General features: G+C 33.1%; 1 protein-coding gene across 1 annotated transcript in view; it reads left to right on the top strand.

The window, feature by feature from the left end:
- The window catches only part of LOC144858623 (ATP-binding cassette sub-family F member 3-like), a 140,037-nt gene that overhangs the window by 14,394 nt on the left and 104,111 nt on the right, over positions 1–21,532 (top strand). The window contains exons 2-6 of the mRNA XM_078714709.1: positions 5,005–5,149; positions 15,029–15,108; positions 15,502–15,557; positions 15,639–15,739; positions 17,927–18,046. Coding sequence (XP_078570835.1) covers positions 5,005–5,149; positions 15,029–15,108; positions 15,502–15,557; positions 15,639–15,739; positions 17,927–18,046 — 502 coding nt within the window. The remainder of the gene's footprint in view (positions 1–5,004; positions 5,150–15,028; positions 15,109–15,501; positions 15,558–15,638; positions 15,740–17,926; positions 18,047–21,532) is intronic.

The raw sequence follows: 21,532 nt of genomic DNA, 5'->3' as shown, positions 1-21,532 counted from the left end.
GCTGAACACTTCATTAGCTCGTACTTTAAGCCGACTACTCCCTATCAAGATCGAATGGGCTCACCGTGATGGGAGAGGTTTTGAAAACAAACCGCCACATATTTTAGTTAAATTCCTTGAATGAAACGTAAAAATGCAGTACTCAAGGGCGATGAATACATCATAGACGACTTAACTCGTATAGACCGAATGGAGAAGAAGAAATGGCGTACCGAAGTGAAACACCTGTATGACCAAGGGTCAAAGTTAAAATTCGCAGCTGGAGAATGGCTAATGGAACTGCATATTCTTTCAAACAATGAAAAATGAAGGGACTCGCTACATTATCCATTTTAGTTATGTTTGAATTACTAACTAGGCATATTACACCTACTCTTGTAAGCCTACCAGGGGCTTGTATGCTATTGAAATATATAAACATAAGTCATGATTTATACCTTATTGCTTTTTATATTCACTTTTTTTTCTCTTATAAATTTATCGACCCATTTCCTTTACATTTTTTAATTCACTTTTTTTTGCCTCTTGAATATTATGCCCACTAAACTTTCTAATTATTGCATAGCTAATATACGCATCAGAACAATTAACATTATTCTCCATGACTTCCACTAATAACTCACTTCCCTAGATATAGATGATGATCTCCTTCACATTTTTAATCCTGTTAAAGATAAAAATAAAACCTACACTGATGATCCTTCCTCAATTCTTTTCTCTCCGTTTGATTTTAATCTAAATGGTTGTTCTAAACCCAATGACAATCTCGATACGGATCACACTAAATCGTGTAACTATTTTTCGATAAATTATTTCAATCTTAAATATATAAATACCAAATCTTCTCTTAGCATTTTTCTTCTAAATGCCCGTAGTCTTATTAAACATTTTCGGGAAATTGAAGATTTTTTAAGTGCCCTTAATTTTGAAGTCTTAGCTTTATGTTTTACCGAAACCTTTTTCAATCCCGATAAAACAAACTTTACGTTCTATAACATTAATGGTTACAAACTTTTACACTCGTCCAGGTCAAAACGTGCAGGTGGCGGCGTTGCCATATATGTTACTCAAGAACTTCAATACACCATTCGTCCTGATCTATCTGATCCCATCTCTCCAAATTCTGAATCACTTTTTATTGAGCTTAATGTATTTGGCGAAAAAATCATCCTGGGTGTGATCCACCGCATGCCTGAAAAATCTGTTAACTCGTTTAACCTAAATATTAACAACATACTTTGCACAATCAACGGTGAACATAAAACGGCGTACATATGCGGTGATTTCAATATCAATTTACTTAAATCCTCTAGCAATAAAAATACCTCTGATTTCCTTACTTATATGTTTCAAAACAACTTTTATCCTTTAATTTCGCAGCCTACTAGAGTTTCAACTAAAACAGCTACTCTAATTGACAATGTATTTTGCAACACTCTTACCAATGTCATATCTTCTGGAATATTACTTTCTGACATTTCTGACCATTTTCCTATTTTCTCAATAATATCCAACCCAACTTATCCCAACCCTCCTTTGCATAAGTATATTTATCTCCCAAAAATCGTTGAATCTACTATGTCTTCTCTCTATCTTGAACTCCTAGATACTGATTGAACTGAACTATATTCGACTACCTTAGATTCCAATCATGCCTATAACATATTTAGTAACAAATTCACCTCCATCATATATAACTCGCACATAATTAAAACAAAAATTAAACGTAATTTGCGCAAAGAAAGAAAGCCCTGGTTAACAAGGGGTATCATTAAATCGATAGATACTAGAAACAAACTCTACACTAAATATCTTAAATCTAACAACAATCTTGATAAAGAAAAATATACAACATACAGAAATAAATTAACAAACTTGATTCGGTTTTCCACCAAACAATGTTATTCTAACACTTTAAACACTTTTTCTAACAACATAGGCAAAACCTGGCAAACAATAAATAGATCCTTAGGAAAAAATTCTAAGCCCAATTTACCTTCCTATTTCATTCATAATAACATTAAGATTACTGTTATGTATGTACATCGCACCTTGATACCTTGATATGTAAATTAGTCTAGTCACTGTTCATGGTATGAGAGCTGTGCACAATAGGTGATACATTGTATTAACGTTGTTGTACACCTTTAATGCTTCGTGTGGAGACATAATCTTATATAAGTGAGCCCTAGTATCAGTTTACCGGATGAACGGATGGATAGCAATAAAGTGAGCAAGTATAGCTCAAGAAAGAGAAGCTATTCTTCTGTGGTTTTGTCCGCGTTTAAACTGCGGGCATTTCATGCAGAACAATTACGGATCCGTCTACCATAGCAGATACATTCAATCATTACTTTACTAATGTTGGATTCAACCTTGCTCAATCAATTAGAAGTCCTATCGGAAGCCCGAATTGTATGCATTTTCTAAATAACTCCCCTCAATCGTCCTTTTTACAACCAGTTCATGAACATTAAATTATTTCACTAATTAGTCGGCTAAAAGACAAAAAAAGTCCTGGCCCTGATGGATTCTCTAACAGAATGTTACATTGTGAATTCTATTTCAAAACCACTTACCCACATTTTCAATATATCCTTTCAAACTGGCGTCTTCCCTCGCCCTCTTCAAATTGCTAAAGTAATTCCTATTTTCAAGAAAGATGATCCCCACCACTTAAACAACTATAGACCAATTTCCCTTTTTTTCCCTCTTGAGCGCCTTATCTATAACAGACTTACTATTTATTTTGACAAACATAACATTTTATTTGATAACCAATATGGATTTCGAAAAAATTACAACACTAATTTAGCACTAGTTGACCTTTGTGACAGAGTGTTTAGTTCTCTAAACAAAAATGAGTTTACAGTTGGCGTCTTCCTTGATTTGAGTAAGGCGTTTGACACTATAGACCATGACATCCTCTTAGCTAAATTGTGTAAGTATGGTGTCTGTGGCCTTCCGCTACAATTGATTAAAAGTTACTTGTCTAGCCGTCAACAATTCACAACAATCTCTTCTTTTGACTCTACTTATTCCAATATTATTTGTGGTGTGCCTCAAGACTCCATCTTAGGCCCCCTCCTCTTCCTTGTTTATATGAATGACTTGCCGAACTCCTAAACTCCTTAATTTTATTCTTTTTGCCGACGATTCGAACATCATTCATTCCCATCAAAATATTAATGTTCTATTTGAACAATTAAATTTCGAACTCAAAACAGTATCCAACTAGTTCAAATTGTCGTGGAAATCACACATTAATAATATTATTAATGTCGTGTCAAATGTCAAGAAATATAGGTGTAATCAACAAATTGAAACGTTATCTTCCCATTAATATTCTCTTTATTTTATACAATGCATTAGTACTTCCCTACATTTCTTACTGTAATATTGCCTGGTCCGGTTCACTAAATAAGTTCGGAAACTTATGCCCCTGGACAAGCTTCGAAACCACTAATATTGACGGTTTATTTAAATTACAAAAAAAGAGTAACCTGAAGGTCCTAAATATTTTTGACATCAATAAATTACAAACTGCTATCTTTATGTTTCGATTATCACAAAACTCTCTTCCAACCTATATCACTTCCCTCTTTAGCAAACCATCCACCTATCACAACTATCCAACGTGTTTTTCATCCAAAATTTTGTCCCTCACTACTTACAGTACCAGTAACTCTATACTATACCTTGGCCCCAAATTATGGGAACAACTACCAATTCAGCTGAAATCTAAGATGTCCGTAGCCAGTTTTAAAATCACCTATAAGCAAACCTCATAATATTTTTTTTGTCAATATTTTAGATTTATTAGTTTTCTTGTCATGTTCAGGTGATGATGATATATATATATATAACTTTATTCACAATCTAAGATAATACAAAGTACATGCAAAATTAATTGAAGTTGTGAATGGGGTTAAGCTGTAAGCTAATGCTTTAGACGCAAAGCCCCTTAAAACGAAAAAAATTTGAAATAGATAAATAATTAAGTAAATAAATAAATAAAAACAGTATAATGTACCATATTAATTGTAATCTGTATGTGACACTTTGTTGGCCCAATAGAGTCCTTTTGAAAGCAGTTCTTAAATTGTCTTTAGCCCTTGTCTCATAATTATGTTTGGAATTGTTTGTAGCAAAGAAAGAATCAAAAGTAATAGGCAACTTCTTATGATGAAACTTAAACATGGTCAATGCTTAAAGTAATTTTTACTTATTTTGATCTCCTTTCACACATTGTCTTCTTTTTTCTTTTCCTATAGTTCATATATCTGTTCCTTTTGTTCAATGTTTGGAAAATAAATAAATGAAACAAACAAACCAAAAAACTTGTCCGAGTACCGATCCTTGAAGGCCTAGGTAATCCAGGGCCCTTCTAGATATGTTGGATGCATGGTCCAAAAATTTCTTAAATTACCTCCCCAATTTGAAAATCGTGTAATCTATAATGACTTGACTGCTCATTGACCAATCAGTGATGTATTAAATGCACTGGGTTTAATGTGCTTTGAACAAGCTTGCTATTTTAATTAATGCACATGGTTAACTGTGTTGGCACATGGTTTTCTGTGTTCTTAGTTTTAATTTTCTAAATTTTAAACATGCTCCTGGAACAAGAGGATATGTCAAATGTGGTTGTCCGTAAAAAACACTTGTGTGGGTTCGCTCAGCCCTGCAACTGAAGCTGATGTAGGCTAATAAATTCTAATTCGGTTTTTTCTAACGATTCCACCATATCTTATAGAGTTGTTCCCATTAATTAATTAAAATCTTACAAATGTGACCCACAATCATCCAATCAAATGAGAAGAATATATTTAGGTGTGTATAAACATGCTAATAAAATATATTATTTAAGACTCACCCTGATTTTGTGGGGCAGTCAATTAAGAACATGAGTATTTTTCGTCATGGAAAATTGTTAAGAAATAATCAAATGTTTGGTTGGATGTAATACAAATTTAATTTGAGTATCTCTTTTATTTTTAAAAGGTGTGTTGGAAAGTGGGAATGATGATTTTGAATCAGCAGATGATATTAATGAAGCAGTTGGAGGATTTTTACTCGAAGTTGCTGGTGAGAAAGCTTCCAATCTTGTAGATCAAGTTTGTGAACAGCTTTCTAAGGTTTTGAAACTGTAAGAACTCATTCCCACTCAATAGTAAAACCAATGTTTCACATTGGATATATTAAGGCTGTCATTTTAAATATGTCAATAGATTATTCGTAATTAAATGTTTGGAAATTTAATTTTATACATAGATAATAATAAATACTTTATTTTAACATGGAAAAGCTTGTATCACCTCAAAGGTGTTCTTCTACAAGGCCTTGGTTAACTTGCAGTACTATAGATTTAAAATAACTAGAGAGAAAATAAATATTTACAGAAAATATTACACCAATAATTTTTCTAGACTATTCCATAATCTAGCACCACGATATGATTTTTTTTATATTTCCAACTACAGGAGAGCACTTAATTGCGCTCCTTATATCAGCAGTCAGCCTGCTTTTAAGCGCGAATTTACTTTCATTTCATTCAATGCAGTGTCACATAAACACCTCCTCTAGAGGAAACAGAACAAGTACCAACCAAATGGTTTCTTTTATTAAACAATGCAATTTTGATGTATAAGATATAATTAATAAAAACAATATTTAATAGTAGGCCTAAATACATATTTATTATTTGGAGAGAGATTCTTCCCTTCTGTCTTTATAGGTACCGCTGTATGTCAACACACCAAATTGACACTCAAATAACCTTTTATAATGTGTAATTGGTTATCCACACTTGGTGGATAACCCCTTGTTATTGTCAGGATCTTTTTTTTTATCTTATTTTTCTTTCTTTCACAGAATTTTGTTCGCAGCATATCTCTAATTCTGGTCAACATAAGATTGTATGACTTTGTCATAAGATTGACCTGTAGCTGTAGATGTGCAAGAAACTTCGTTATATGACGTTAGAGTCGCGCAGCGTAAGTTACGCGCGATTTTATGAATTTCAATGATCATCGATTATAAATCAAAAGTCATTTTGTATTGACACTTGGTGAAAATTTAAGTCATATCATGGGCAAACTTTCTATGTATTAAAAATAGCATGTTTCACAAGAAGTTACGCGCGCACGCGCATTTAAAATTTCGAAATGCGCAAAATTAATTTCTAATCAACTTTCCCACACGCGCGAAAAAATTTACGTTTAAGGTGCGCATAGAGCATGAAAATCATGTGTTTTTTCTTTCCTAGTCATTTTAAAAAAGATTGACATCATTTCAAATTAAATGATGTCATACAAACATGTTGATTTAGACCATTTGCGCACGTTTTAGTTGAAAAAGTTATAAAATATTGTCAAAATAATGCCAATATTGAATCTATTATAGCTCTTCGGGATCAAAGGTGACCCCCAATTTTTTAAACTTATTATGCGAGACGATAAATTGTAGATATGACTTCATGCAGAATTTTTACCTCTCGGATGTTATGACATCATCGTATGGCCACACGAATGTAAAATACAGGATTTTTGTCTCTTTCGTTATTGCTCATCACATTCAACAGAGCACATCTCGCTAATACATATTCCATTTCCCCCGAGATTTTAATATTGTCTACGTCAATCAACTATCTTTCGCATGAATTAAAAATTTTTAAATTTTTATGACTTCATCATGTCTAAAAAGGTAAATAACGTGGGTCACTTATTTTCATTTTTACAGTAAAATTTGAATTTTGTTAACCAACTTTATCCTGAATACAACACCTTAGAATTAGTACTTTTATGAAGAAAATCACTAAAAAAGTAAAACAAAAAGTTTAAGTTGATGATTTTACAGACGTTTTTCTCGCATACTGTTCAATACTGTTCTTATTTTAGTTTCTATGGAATGCCACAACACTAATAGATAAACTAGATTTGAACTCGTCACTTTGACGAATTCGGGTTATCCGCCACGCGCAAACTGCACTCATCAACTTCCAGAATATGTAAAAAAAAAATAAAAGTTCATCATGTAGTTTAGAATCTATCATAATTTTGACGAATTTTAAAACTTTTTCATCAAAAACGCGCGCAAATTATCCAATTCGACGTGCTTGTATGACGTGATTTCAAGTCGAAATTGTTTAAAAAGTTGGTAAAATTACTAGAAAAGGCTGGAAAAACATAAATCACGCAAAAAAATATATTTTTAGTGTTACGTGCGCACCAAGCGCGTAAAAATGCGCGCGCGCGCGTGGGACTTTTTGACATGCTCCAAATGTCATGATCAGCGTAGAAAGTTGATTAGAAATTAATTTTGCGCATTTTGAAATTTTAAATGCGCGTGCGCGCGTAACTTTTTGTGAACCATGCCATTTTTAATCCATAGAAAGTTTTCCCTTGATATGACTTAAATTTGTACAAAGTGTCAATACAAAATGACTTTTGGTTTATAATCTATGATCAATCATTGAAATTCATAAAATTGCGCGTAACTTACGCTGCGCGACTCTAACATCATATAACGAAATTTCTTGCACACCTACAGCTACAGGTCACTCTTATGACAAAGTTATACAATCTTATGTTGACCAGAATTAGAGATACGCTGCCAACAAAATTCCGGGAAAGAAAGAAGAATAACATAGAAGAACTAGATTTGAACTCGTCACTTTGACGAGTTCGAGTTATCCGCGCAAACGCAACATGCACATACGTTTATATTATATGAACGCCGACAATTATTATGCCATCATATGACATGAAATAAATATGTTTACAGTGCTGAATTGTACCTATGTACCTGTATATGTTATATACAGTGTAGCATAGACGAAATTACGAGACCCATCTTTTAAATCAAATAATTAACACGATGACGTCATCAAATTGACATATAAACATAACTATGTTAGAAGCTAATTATCTAAATAATTACATTAATACAAATTTCTTTTTTTAAATGACTAGGAAAGACTGTAAAATCATAATCCAAGTGAAAAACACATGATTTTCATGCTCCGTGCGCACCTTACGCGTAATTTTTTTCGCGCGCGTGGGAATTTTTGACATGCTCAAAATGTCATGATCAGCGTAGAAAGTTGATTAGAAATTAATTTTGCGCATTTTGAAATTTTAAATGCGCGTGCGCGCGTAACTTCTTGTGAAACATGCCATTTTTAATCCATAGAAAGTTCGCCCGTAATATGACTTAAATTTTCACCAAGTGTCAATAAAAAATGACTTTTGGTTTATAATCTATGATCAATCATTGAAATTCGTAAAATCGCGCGTAACTTACGCTGCGCGACTCTAACGTCATATAACGAAGTTTCCTGCACATCTACAGCTACAGGTCAATCTTATGACAAAGTTATACAAAGTTATGTCTACAAAAATTTGAGATATAGCTGCAACAAAAATCCGGGAAAGAAAGAAGAATAAAGATGAAAAAAAAAAAGATATTTACAATCACAAGGGTTATCCGCAACTTTATAAGTTGCGGATAACCAACTAGATTTGAACTCATCACTACGGACGAGTTAGGTTATCCGCAGCGCAAACGCCACGTGCATGTCATACGTTAGAATATTGCGCGCAGAAAAACGATCATGCATGCCATTGAAAAAAATGTTAGTGCGCTCTCTATTTTGTGTCACGTCAAAGTGTATACGGTATACACTATTATACTGTATACGGACTACGTACAGTTCAGAATAGGTGAAAATAAGTGACCAAAGTTATTGACGCTTTTGCACATGATGACGTCATAACAATTTTTAAAATGGTGAATCATGCGAAAGATAATTGATTGACCTAGACAATATAAAGAAATGGAGGGCAATGGAATACGGATAAGTGGAGATGCGCTCTATTAAATGTGATGAGTTATGACGAAAGAGAAAAGAATCCTATATTTTATATTCGAGTGGCCATACGATGACGTCACAATGTCCGGTTAGCTATATTGATGCATGATTCGATATCTACAACTCATCTACTTCCAGAATATGTAATTAAAAAAAAGTTCACCACGTAGTTTAGAATCTATGACTGTTTAAAAAAAGGCATAATTTTCACAAATTTTTGTACATTTTCATCAAAAACGCGCGCAAATTTTTCAATTCTACGTGCTCGTATGACGTGATTTTAAGTCGGAATTGTTTGAAAGTTGGTAAAATTACTAGAAAAGGCTGAAAAAACAAAAATCAAGCAAAAATAGATGTTTTTTGTGCTACGTGCGCACGCACGCGTAAAAAAAATGCGCACCCGTGGGAATTTTTGAAACGCTCAAAATGACATGAAACGCGTAGAAAATTGATTAGAAGTTGATTTTACGCATTTTGAAATTTTAAACGCGCGTGCGCGCGTAACTTTCTATTAAACATGCCATTTTTAATCCACAGAAAGTTTGCGCTTGATATAACTTACATTTTCACCAAGTTTAAATACAAAACGACTTTTAGTTTTTATTCTATGATCAATCATTGAAATTCATAAAATCGCGCGTAACTTACGCTGCGCGACTCGAAATTCGAATAAAAAAGTTTCTTGCACATCTACAGCTACAGGGCAATCTTTTGACAAAGTTATACAATCATATATTGGCCAGAATTAGAGATACGCTGCGAACAAAAATTGGGGGAGAAGGGTGGAAGGAAAGAAATAAATACTAGATTTGAACTCGTCACTTTGACGAGTTCGGGTTATCCGCGCAAACGCAACATGCACATACTTAACTATATGAACCTCGACAATTATTATGCCATCCTATGACATGAAATAAATATGTTTACAGTGCTGAATTGTACCTATTATGTAGCATACACCATATTACAGTATTTTACAGAATAAACTGTATATGTTATATACAGTGTAGCATAGACAAAATTACGAGACCCATCTTTTAAATCCAATTTTTAACACGATGACGTCATCAAATTGACATATAAAGATAACAATTTTAGAAGATAATTATCTAAAAATTTACATTAAAACAAATTTAAAGAATTTTGGGCACGTAAAAGTGAGATGCGCTCTCGTTTAAACGCAATGAACTTTTACGCAAGAGATGAAAATATGACTTTTTGAATTCAACTGGCCATATGATGACGTCACAACATCTGATTGGCAAAATATTCACATCAATTCGTATCTACAATCCAATAGCTTCCAGAAAACGTTTTAATCATGATTATCACTTTTTATTCTGACGAGCTATAACAGATTGAAATTTACTGTAAAGATGAAAATAAGTGACCCACGTTATTTACGTTTTTAGACATGATGACGTCATAAAAATTAAATTATTTTTAATTCATGCGAAAGATAGTTGATTAACGTAGACAATATTAAAATTTCGGGGGAAATGGAATACGTATAACCTAGAAGCGCTTTGTTGAATTTGATGAGCAATAACGAAAGAGTAAAAAATCCTATATTTTACATTCGTGTGGCCATACGATGACGTCATAACATCCGAGTGGTAAAGGTTCTGCATGAATTCATATCTACAACATATCTGCTTACATATTAAATTAAAAAAATTGGGGGTCGTGGATGATCCTGAGGAGCTATAATAGATTAAAAATAGGCTTAATTTTGACAATTTGTTGTCACTTTTGCAACTAAAACGCACGCAAATGGTCTAAATCAACGTGTTCGTATGACGTCATTTTAATTTGAAATGATGTAAATCTTTTTTAAAATGACTAAGAAAGGCTATAAAATCATAATTCAAGAAAAAAACACATGATTTTCATGCTCCGTGCGCACCTTACGCGTAATTTTTTTCGCGCGCGTGGGAATTTTTGACATGTTTAAAATGTCATGATCAGCGTAGAAAGTTGATTAGAAATTAATTTTGTGCATTTTTAAATTTTAAATGCGCGTGCGCGCGTAACTTCATGTGAAACATGTCATTTTTAATCCATAGAAAGTTTGCCCTTGATATGACTTAAATTTTCACCAAGTGTCAATACAAAATGACTTTTGGTTTATAATCTATGACCAATCATTGAAATTCATAAAATCGCGCGTAACTTGCGCTACGCGACTCTAACGTCATATAACAAAGTTTCCTGCACATCTACAGCTACAGGTCAATCTTATGACAAAGTTATACAATCTTATGTTGACAAGGATGACAGATATGCGTGCAACAAAATTCCGGGAAAGAAAGAAGAACAAAGAAGATGAAAAAAAAAAAGATATTTACAATAACAAGGGTTATCCGCAAAACCTTACGGTTGCGGATAACCAACTAGATTTGAACTCGTCACTTCGACGAGTTCGGGTTATCCGCGCAAACGCAACATGCACATACTTTAAACTATATGAACTTCGTCAATTATTATACCATCCTATGACATGAATGAAGTATGTTTACAGTGCTGAATTGTACCTATTTTGTAGCATACAGCATATTACAGTATTTACAGAATACACTGTATGTTATATACAGTGTAGCATAGACGAAATTACGAGACCCATCTTTTAAATCCAATTATTAACACGATGATGTCATCAAATTGACATATAAGGAAAATAATTTTAGAAGATAATTATCTAAATAATTACATTAATACAAATTTGAAGAATTTTGAAAACGTAAAAGAAAGATGCGCTCTCGTTTAAACGCAATGAACTTTTACACAAGAGATGAAAATATGACTTTTTGAATTCAACTGGCCATATGATGACGTCACAACATTTGATTGGCAAAATATTCACATAAATTCGTATCTACAATCCAATAGCTTCCAGAAAACGTTTTAATCATGATTATCACTTTTTATTCTGACGAGCTATAACAGATTGAAATTTACTGTAAAGATGAAAATAGGGGACCCACGTTATTTACATTTTTAAACATGATGACGTCATAAAAATTAAAATATTTTTAACTCATGCGAAAGACAGTTGATTGACCTAGAGAGTATTAAAATATCTGTGGAAATGGAATACGTATTAGCGAGATGCGCTCTATTTAATGTGATGAGCAATAACGAAAGAGTAAAAAATCCTATATTTTAGATTCGTGTGGCCATACGATGATGTCATAACACCCGAGGGGTAAAGATTCTGCATGAATTCATATCTACAACATATCTGCTTACATATTAAATTAAAAAAATTGGGTGTCATGGATGACCCTGAGGAGCTATAATGGATTCAAAATAGGCATAATTTTGACAATATTTTGTCATTTTTGTAACTAAAACGCGCGCAAATTGTCTAAATCAACGTGTTCGTATGACGTCATTTTAATTTGAAATGATGTCAATCTTTTTTAAAATGATTAGAAAAAACTGTAAAATCATAATTCAAGAGAAAAACACATGATTTTCATGCTCCGTGCGCACCTTACGCGTAATTTTTTTCGCGCGCGTGGGAATTTTTGACATGCTCAAAATGTCATGATCAGCGTAGAAAGTTGATTAGAAATTAATTTTGCGCATTTTGAAATTTTAAATGCGCGTGCGCGCGTAACTTCTTGTGAAACATGCCATTTTTAATCCATAGAAAGTTCGCCCTTGATATGAATTAAATTTTCACCAAGTGTCAATACAAAATGACTTTTGGTTTATAATCTATGATCAATCATTAAAATTCATAAAATCGCACGTAACTTACGCTGCGCGACTCTAACGTCATATAATGAAATTTCTTGCACATCTACAGCTACAGGTCAATCTTATGACAAAGTTATGCAATCTTATGTTGACCATAATTAGAGATACGCTGCGAACAAAATTCCGGGAAAGAAAGAAGAATAACAAAGAAGATGATGAAGATGAAAAAAAAGATATTTACAATCACAAGGGTTATCCGCAACTAAGTTGCGGATAACCAACTAGATTTGAACTCGTCACTTTGACGAGTTCGGGTTATCCGCGCAAACGCAACATGCACATACGTTTAAAATATATGAACGCCGACAATTATTATGCCATCCTATGACATGAATTAAATATGTTTACAGTGCTGAATTGTACCTATTTTGTATCATACAGCATATTACAGTATTTACAGAATACACTGTATATGTTATATACAGTGTAGCATAGACCAAATTACGAGACCCATCTTTTAAATCCAATTATTAGCACGATGACGTCATCAAATTGACATATAAAATAACAATTTTAGAAGATAATTATCTAATTAATTACATTAATACAAATTTGAAAAATTTTGGGCACGTAAAAGTGAGATGCGCTCTCGTTTAAACGCAATGAACTTTTACGCAAGAGATGTAAATGTGACTTTTTGAATTCAACTGGCCATATGAGGACGTCACAACATCTGATTGGCAAAATATTTACATGAATTCGTATCTACAATCCAATAGCTTCCAGAAAACGTTTTAATCATGATTATCACTTTTTATTCTGACGAGCTATAACAGATTGAAATTTACTGTAAAGATGAAAATAGGTGACCCACGTTATTTACATTTTTAGGCACGATGACGTCATAAAAATTAAAATATTTTTAACTCATGCGAAAGATAGTTGATTGACACTAGACATAATTAAAATATCTGAGGAAATGGAATACGTATAAGCGAGATGCGCTCTATTTAATGTGATGAGCAATAACGAAAGAGTAAAAAATTCTATATTTTACATTCGTGTGGCCATACGATGACGTCATAACATCCGAGTGGTAAAAATTCCGCATGAATTTATATCTACAACATATCTGCTTACATATTAAATTTTAAAAATTGGGGGTCGTGGATGATCCTGAGGAGCTATAATAGATTAAAAATAGGCAAAATTTTGTCACTTTTGCAACTAAAACGCGCGCAAATGGTATAAACCAACGTGTTCGTATGACGTCATTTTAATTTGAAATGATGTCAATCTTTTTTTAAATGACTAGGAAAGGCTAGAAAATCACAATTCAAGAGAAAAACACATGATTTTCATGCTCCGTACGCTCCTTACGCGTAAAATTTTTCACGCGCGCGGGAATTTTTGACATGCTTAAAATGTCATGATCAGCGCAGAAAGTTGATTAGAAATTATTTTTTCGCATTTTAAAACTTTAAATGCGCGTGCGCGCGTAACTTCTTGTAAAACATGCCATTTTTAATCCATAGAAAGTTTGCCCTTGATATGACTTAAATTTTCATTAAGTGTCAATACAAAATGACTTTTATTTTTTATCCTATGATCAATCATTGAAATTCATAAAATCGCGCGTAAGTCACTTTGTGCAACTCTGACGTCATTCAAAATATGGAGGTGCACAACTTCAGGTAAATGTCCATATAATGACAAAGTTATACAAAAGATATATTTACAAGAAATAGGGGATATGCTGCTCACAAAAATCCGGGAAAGAAAGAAGAATATGAGAGATGAAAATGATTTTTACAATCACAAGGGTTATCCGCAACTTCTAAGTTGCGGATAACCAAAAAAAAAAAGATCGTGACAATAACAAGGGGTTATCCGCCAAGTGCGGATAACCAATAAATACATAAGATACAATATACAATATTGTATGATTATTACACCAATTATTATTATATCAACATTTTCTACATAGGCCTCTATAATTTTAAGCCTAGTAGTTCTATGTCGATTGTCGGACGATAAGTTTAGTCCAGTAAGTCTTTTCATACGCGCTCCAGAATTCTCTCGCAATTGTTATAGCCAATCATATAACATACTGTAAACATACTCGGCCTGCGCTGCCTCGCTCAAAACAATGATGGAATTCCTCCTCACAGCTATCGACACTGTTATGTATTGATGTGTTGATGAGTACAATAATAACAAACGATATGTTGTCTCGGGGAATAATTTTGTAGAAGAGCAAAATGCTCTCCTCGGAAACACAACAAGAGCAATTTAGTGCTCTCCTGCCTTTTCCTTACAAGATGGACTGAAACTAGCGATTTTGAAGTTTATAAGTCCCACCCTAGCACAACAACAAAGTCTACTGAGAAGGCTGATTGAGTATTCAGTATATTTTGTACTATTAATGATATGTATAAATGTTATTCTTAGAAATTATACTGGTGGAGATTCATCATGTTCTGCTCTTTTGGATGCACCAGTTTATCTAGCTGATATTATTGATGCTGAGGGTATGAATTTTACTGTACTTTTTACTATAAAGTAATTATTACCGTAATAAACATTCTATTTCTGTACTAAATTTGCCGTTTAGTAAATTTATATATAGATTCCAAATACATGGAGGTGAAGAGTATTTTAAACTGTCACCTCCAGTTTTGATTGACTCTTACTTAGCATATAAAGATTGAACCACCCAAGTCATCATACCACACCTTGAGAAATAAAAAAAAGACTTATGCCAGAATATAATATTGCATATTTATGCAATTAAAAATGTTTTGCTTATAATTGTTAATTATAATGTAATGTATAATTATTTTTTAAAATTATGGTAGAATTTACTCGGAGATAATCTTCCATATAAATTTAAAATAACTCATTTTTTTACGTTTCTGTAAAAGATGTAACCAGCACAGATGATCCTAGTATATGGATAGCAAAAAAGGAAGCTGTATCGGTAAGTAAAGTCAATCTGGGAAATGTATAGGTACCTAGGAAATGTAATAAATTTACACTTCTTTGTTATTTTTTTATATAGAATGTTGATAAACAGAAGTTAAAGAAAGCAGAAGCAAAAATTAAAGCTAAACAAGAGAAGAGATCTTTAAAGGATGATTTACCAAAGACAAGCTCTAATGGGTATCACTTTACACTATGACATACATTATAGACTTTTAGATTGAGTGAACATGCACACAACGGTCACGTCCACATGAACATTTAGATTAAGTGGACATTTACGTTGAACTTATGACGTAATGACCTTGATATCTGACCTTGTTATCTCTATAGTGGCGCTCATCCGTGGTGCTATTACACCGCACTGTGCCGGTGGAAGTACAGGCTAAGTGTGTATGTAAGGCCTAGCCTAGATCATTCTAAATGAAGGCGTTCAAATGATAAAACCCAGGCCATAACCTGTATTATTAAAGCCCTTTATTTTTGCGAATGTTGCGATTGAACAATGATAGCGAAAATAAAGGGCACGCAAAATTCCCAACGATGTTGTTTACGTTACAGTCGATCATACCCAGTTTAGCCAAGCCGCATTATTTTTTTTCCTATGCATTTAAGGCAGAAATCATGAATAATTTATTAGAAACTCGACAGTTCTTTTCAGAACAAATACACTTGGTGTACCGCAAACTTTATATCAATCAGAATAATTAAGACATAATACTGGAAATTATAGAGGGCGCTATATAAGCATGCAGAGAGATTAAATAATTTGTGTAAACAGCGTTCGCCAACCGAAATGTTTGGTCTAGTGGTAACCTATTACACTGGAGCCCTCAGTTCGAGGTCTTTCAAGAACATGTTTTTTTTAATAGTTGAGAGAGATTATTTAGAGGGTTAGGTTTAAGTATATTTAGGAAGTAGATCAGCTATCTTGCAATATTTATAATATAAAATAATTAAGGTAATGAATTATTCATGAATTCTGCCTTAATTGCATAGGAAAAAAATAATACAGCTAGGCCTAGCCTATGAATATAAAATAGTTACGTTGACCTTCTAATTGTGTATTCTATGAAACATTAAAATAAATTGCAACCGACCAAAAATACTAGGCCCTACTCAGCCTGTGCTGCCTCGCTCAAAACAATGATGAAATTCCCCACCCCCTTACAGCGATCGACAAGTGTGGTGACGTGGATTGATCTCTAAAATAATGTTCAAATTAGAATAAAAAAAGCTTAAGGTAATTTTTGTATGAAATGTATAGTGTACTTGCTTGACGAATCCTTTGTCCATTAAATAATATTGTATAGTGTCCATAAAGTAATTATTTTACGTGCGTAGGCCTAGCTTGTAGTGGAGCAAATACCATTGCCATGCTCTCCGGCGTCGTGTCCGTCTCTTCGTTGTTGTAGTAACAACAACAATAATTTGGTAGAGTACATTAATTATGGGGGTGTTCACTACCTAAGAGCCTATTAAACATGTGCGTCACCCACTGTGTAGCCAAAACATTGGTTTATTTATATCCCTAAATTTACAATCGCGTATTGTGTAATTTTGCAGAGACGAAATTTGGCAATTTGGTTCAACAAATTACACAAGAAACTCAAATCGCGAAAATAAAAGGTCGTGAAATAGTTGAAAATGTAAAATCGCAAAACTTTAGGGCCGTGAACATTTTGGACTTTACAGTATTTAAAATAACCAGTACAAGTCAATAATTTTTGCAGAGATTCTCGGCCATGATTTTGGTAAACTTTGTAGTGTTATGACATCATATGTCCATTCGTACTCATGTCGGAGATCGAACGTCAAATGCCATTGAACAAGTGCTAAAATTTGCCAGTAGACGTACCACTCGCCTAGCACATGCGCAATAGGGTAGCAGTGGACATAGTCCACATGAAACTACGCTTCTTGGTGTTGCGTTGCAATAATCATTGGGCTCTTTGTAGTACATGTCACACTTTATAATAAACTGCTGTGGCACCTTTTAGTAACTGCTGTTGTATTTTAAACACTGCCATCCCACTTTGTAATAACTGCTGTCACACTTTGTATTTTTAAATTGTACAAAATCTTTATTTCTTTCTGTACAGATTTGTGTGTGTTGAGTATCTAAAAAATGTCAATGATCTTCACTTTTTCACAATCTTTCCCATAAAGAAAACTGGTCATAATTAACTTGTCATCAATTGTCAATTTAGTTTATAATATACATTTTGCTGGTGTGTACAGTATGTCATACTGTGACCTTTAGTATACCCAAAGCAATCACAATTTCTATTTAATTATTGAGGTTATTTATTAATATAATATGCTTTGATCGAATATTGTTTTATTTCTTTTTGATAATACCAACAGCTCAATGACCGCTTCTGCCAGTCAGGCTTTGAGTAGAAGAGATCAAAAGCTAGAAGAATCTGGTACAAACCGATCTACTGATATCAAGATTGAAAATTTTGATGTAGCATTTGGAGATAAGTAAGTTTTTAATTGCAGGCCTTGAATTTTACCACCGGTGCCCTCTCAGTTGGCCTTGATGCCTTTGAAAATGAACAAACAACTGTGCCTTATGAGTTTCACCACAATAAAAACCATAGAATGGCTAAAATATAAATAGATTTAGATGCATGCTAGCTAAACGTCTAAATATAGTAACAATAATGTTCAGTTAATCATTTCTGCGATGCCAATCTAAAGGATGCCGAATAAAGATTATATCACATTTTGTTCTTTGAGATATTATTTAGAGTATAGTAATTAAAACATTTATTTGACCAATTTCTTGGTTTTCGCTCGATCTGCAAGCCGTACTGTGTGATATATTTCGTATATTTTTTGTTGGCATTTTACATGTTTGTTGTTGTTAACAGGCTGTGCAGCCGTATATGGTTGAAGGGAAATGCTCCAATTTACAATGCATTTGTAGTGATACATTTTATTCATTACAATTTGTTTTTTTTTTGCCTACAGTATTTAATATTAGTGCATTGTATATAGTGCTTGTATATAGTTTAATTTTCTTTTAGTTTTTTTTCTTTTTTTTTCTCTCATTATGTTTTCCTTCTTTTTGTTTATTTTTCAAATTTTTATGTTTTATTTTTGGACTGCACCACATGTTGTGAGTGCCACCGATCCAAAGGTGAATGGGTCAACAAATAAATAAATTGTGTTCTTATCAGCTGATCTTGATCATCTCCCTGCCTAATTAACCAGGCAGGGCCTTACCACTACTGAGATCATATAAACAATGACACACATGCTGGTTCTAAGACCTCCATGCTAAAACTTACAGCAATGCTGAACAGAATAACATTAATTGTATCATAGAGATGTTCACTATAATTACTCTAGTAGCTAGATCAACTTTCGTATGCAGTTTTAGGTCCAAACAATCATTTTTGGCTTGGTTATACATTTTGAAAATGTGGCGAAAGGTCAAAAGGTCAAAAGGTCAGGGTGAAAGGTTATAAGACCAAACACCAATAGTTCCTTATATCTTGAGAACCACTGGCCACAGTGAGGTAATGTTAGAAGTAACTTACCACATTTATCCAAATAAAAGCCCTGGACATTTATTGTTCAGAGGCGTTTTTAGGGGGTAGTGGTGTTTATTCGTCGGAGGCATTTATTTATTTTTTTTGGTGTAATATGGTAACGTATAATCAAATAAATACACCCTAGATATAAAAAATACAAAACAATTAATATAATAATAAGAATAACTGGATTAAACCTACAATTAAGATATAAAAGGTATCAGAGACAACTATAATAGACCAATACATTGTCATCATTCTGTATGACACTGCACTGTTGCATATTATTTTTGAATGTCACTGACAAATTCTACATATATACATGTCTGTTCCCAGTGTAGATAATAAAACAATATATATTTCTGGAGATTTATTATCAATACCACTAGAAACTTTGACATGTTTTAGGTACTGAATGCATTGACAATAAAAGCATCAGAAGTGTATTTTAAAATCATGTTATAAATCATGATCTAGTACACAAGGGTGTTTTCAGGAAAGCTGGAAATATTGTACAATAGTAATGAAACTATGTATTGGCATTCAAAAATATGCAAAAGGCCGTGTTGATTGTTGACAAATTGATAGATGATAGAATGAAGATCGTTGATATAAAGTTTGCGGTACACCACATGTATTAGTTCTGAAAAGAACTGTTGAGTTGAAGAGAAACGCAACAGTTCTTTTCTGAACTAATACACGTGGTGTACCGCAAACTTTATATCAACATTTGATTTTGCCATGCAAACCTTCAAACAAGAATGAAGATCCATATGAACAATAGGATGGAGTGCAATTGTGTCTCAGGATAATGATGTCATTGTTTTATGATGACACTGGCACCTGCAGAGTATTCTGTAATGGAGCCTGTGACAGTGTCATTTTTTATTCTAAAATACAGACACATTTTGTTACAAAAGTATAAAGAGAAAAATGAATCATGTAAAGTACCTTTTATCAGTGAGAAACAAATTATATATCATTATTAAAATTAGGCTATTTATTTGAATAAACAACTGATTTGAATAAAAGCCACCCCCCTCCCCCTCCTATAGAACATCATTTGGAATGAATGCTCTCCCCTCTCCTCGATTTAAACGCCCCACCACATGCATTTACACAATAATTGTACCACAACAAATTTCATTGACTGCTATAATCTACAATTTACAGTACCAATCATTTTTTTTATCACTTTTTAATATTAATTGTGATGTGTTTTTTGTATATCTAGGTGGTATTTATTTGATTATACATGTTACCATATTACACCCAAAAAAAATAAATGCCTCTCTGGAATAAATGCTCACCTAAAAACCCTTCAATAAATGCCCATGATGTTTATTCGGAAAAATTTGGTAAGTTACTTCTAGCATTCTGAAAGGAACTGTTGAGCTCGACGTTTCAATCAAAATGTTTGATCATCCTCGGGGGTCAACAATATTTTCTAGCATTATTATAAGCAAAAGTACAATTTCAAACAGTAAAGGATTTGTTTTAATTCCTATAATGAAACAATTGAAAGCATCAGTTATTGCATAACATTACTGTCCAAGGATAAGTTGTGTAGAGATATGTTTTTTGTTTGAAACATTAGTAATTAATAGTAATTTCTGGTTATCTTTTAACCAAATTTTCTATTAGAATGAATGTAAATATGTATATTTCAACAATTTGATACCAAATTTAAGTTTCTACGACCAGTACTTACACAGGTATGAAGATGCTCTGGTATGTGGGTCAAAGGTCAGAAATGGCATTTATGATCATTTGTGACTAAAATTCCCCATTAGACTGAATATAAATGCATGCCTTCTAAACATTTTGAAAATTTTTAAAATTGACTTGCTGCGACCAGTGGTTGCCAAGATACAAATACCTATTTACATTTGTTCATATAACCCTTGACCTTGACCCTTTGACCTTTGTAACATTTTTCAAAATGTGTAACAAACAACAAAATGTATATTTCGAACAATTTAAGACCTAATTCAAGTGTCTGCGACTAGTAGTTACGGAGATACATACATGCCCTGGGTTGTGGGTCGAAAGTCCGAAATTGCATTTCCTGTCATTTTTTACTATAATGTCTTATTTGACTGAATATAAATGTATACCTTCTGATCAATTTGAGATCAAAATTACCTCGCTCTGACTAGTGGTTGACCTAATGGTGTTTGGTCTTATAACCTTTCACCCTGACCTTTTGATTTTTTGCCACATTTTCAAAATGTGTAACCAAGCCAAAAATGATTGTTTGACCACCCTAAACCAATTTCTGAGGTCAAATTCTCTGGACCTCAAAGTGCATACAAAAGTTTATCTAGCTACTAGAGTAAATATCTCTATATATCAACTAACAGTAGATTCAGTTGACCGGAGTTGACTAATAATAAAACAATTATTAACAGAGTTACATTGAATAAAC

This window comes from Antedon bifida, chromosome 2 (genome assembly GCF_963402885.1).
Source record: "Antedon bifida chromosome 2, ecAntBifi1.1, whole genome shotgun sequence".
In the NCBI taxonomy this organism is placed as follows: domain Eukaryota; kingdom Metazoa; phylum Echinodermata; class Crinoidea; order Comatulida; family Antedonidae; genus Antedon; species Antedon bifida.
The sequence above is the reverse complement of the archived record's forward strand: the minus strand, read 5'-3'. Positions and strand labels throughout refer to the sequence as shown.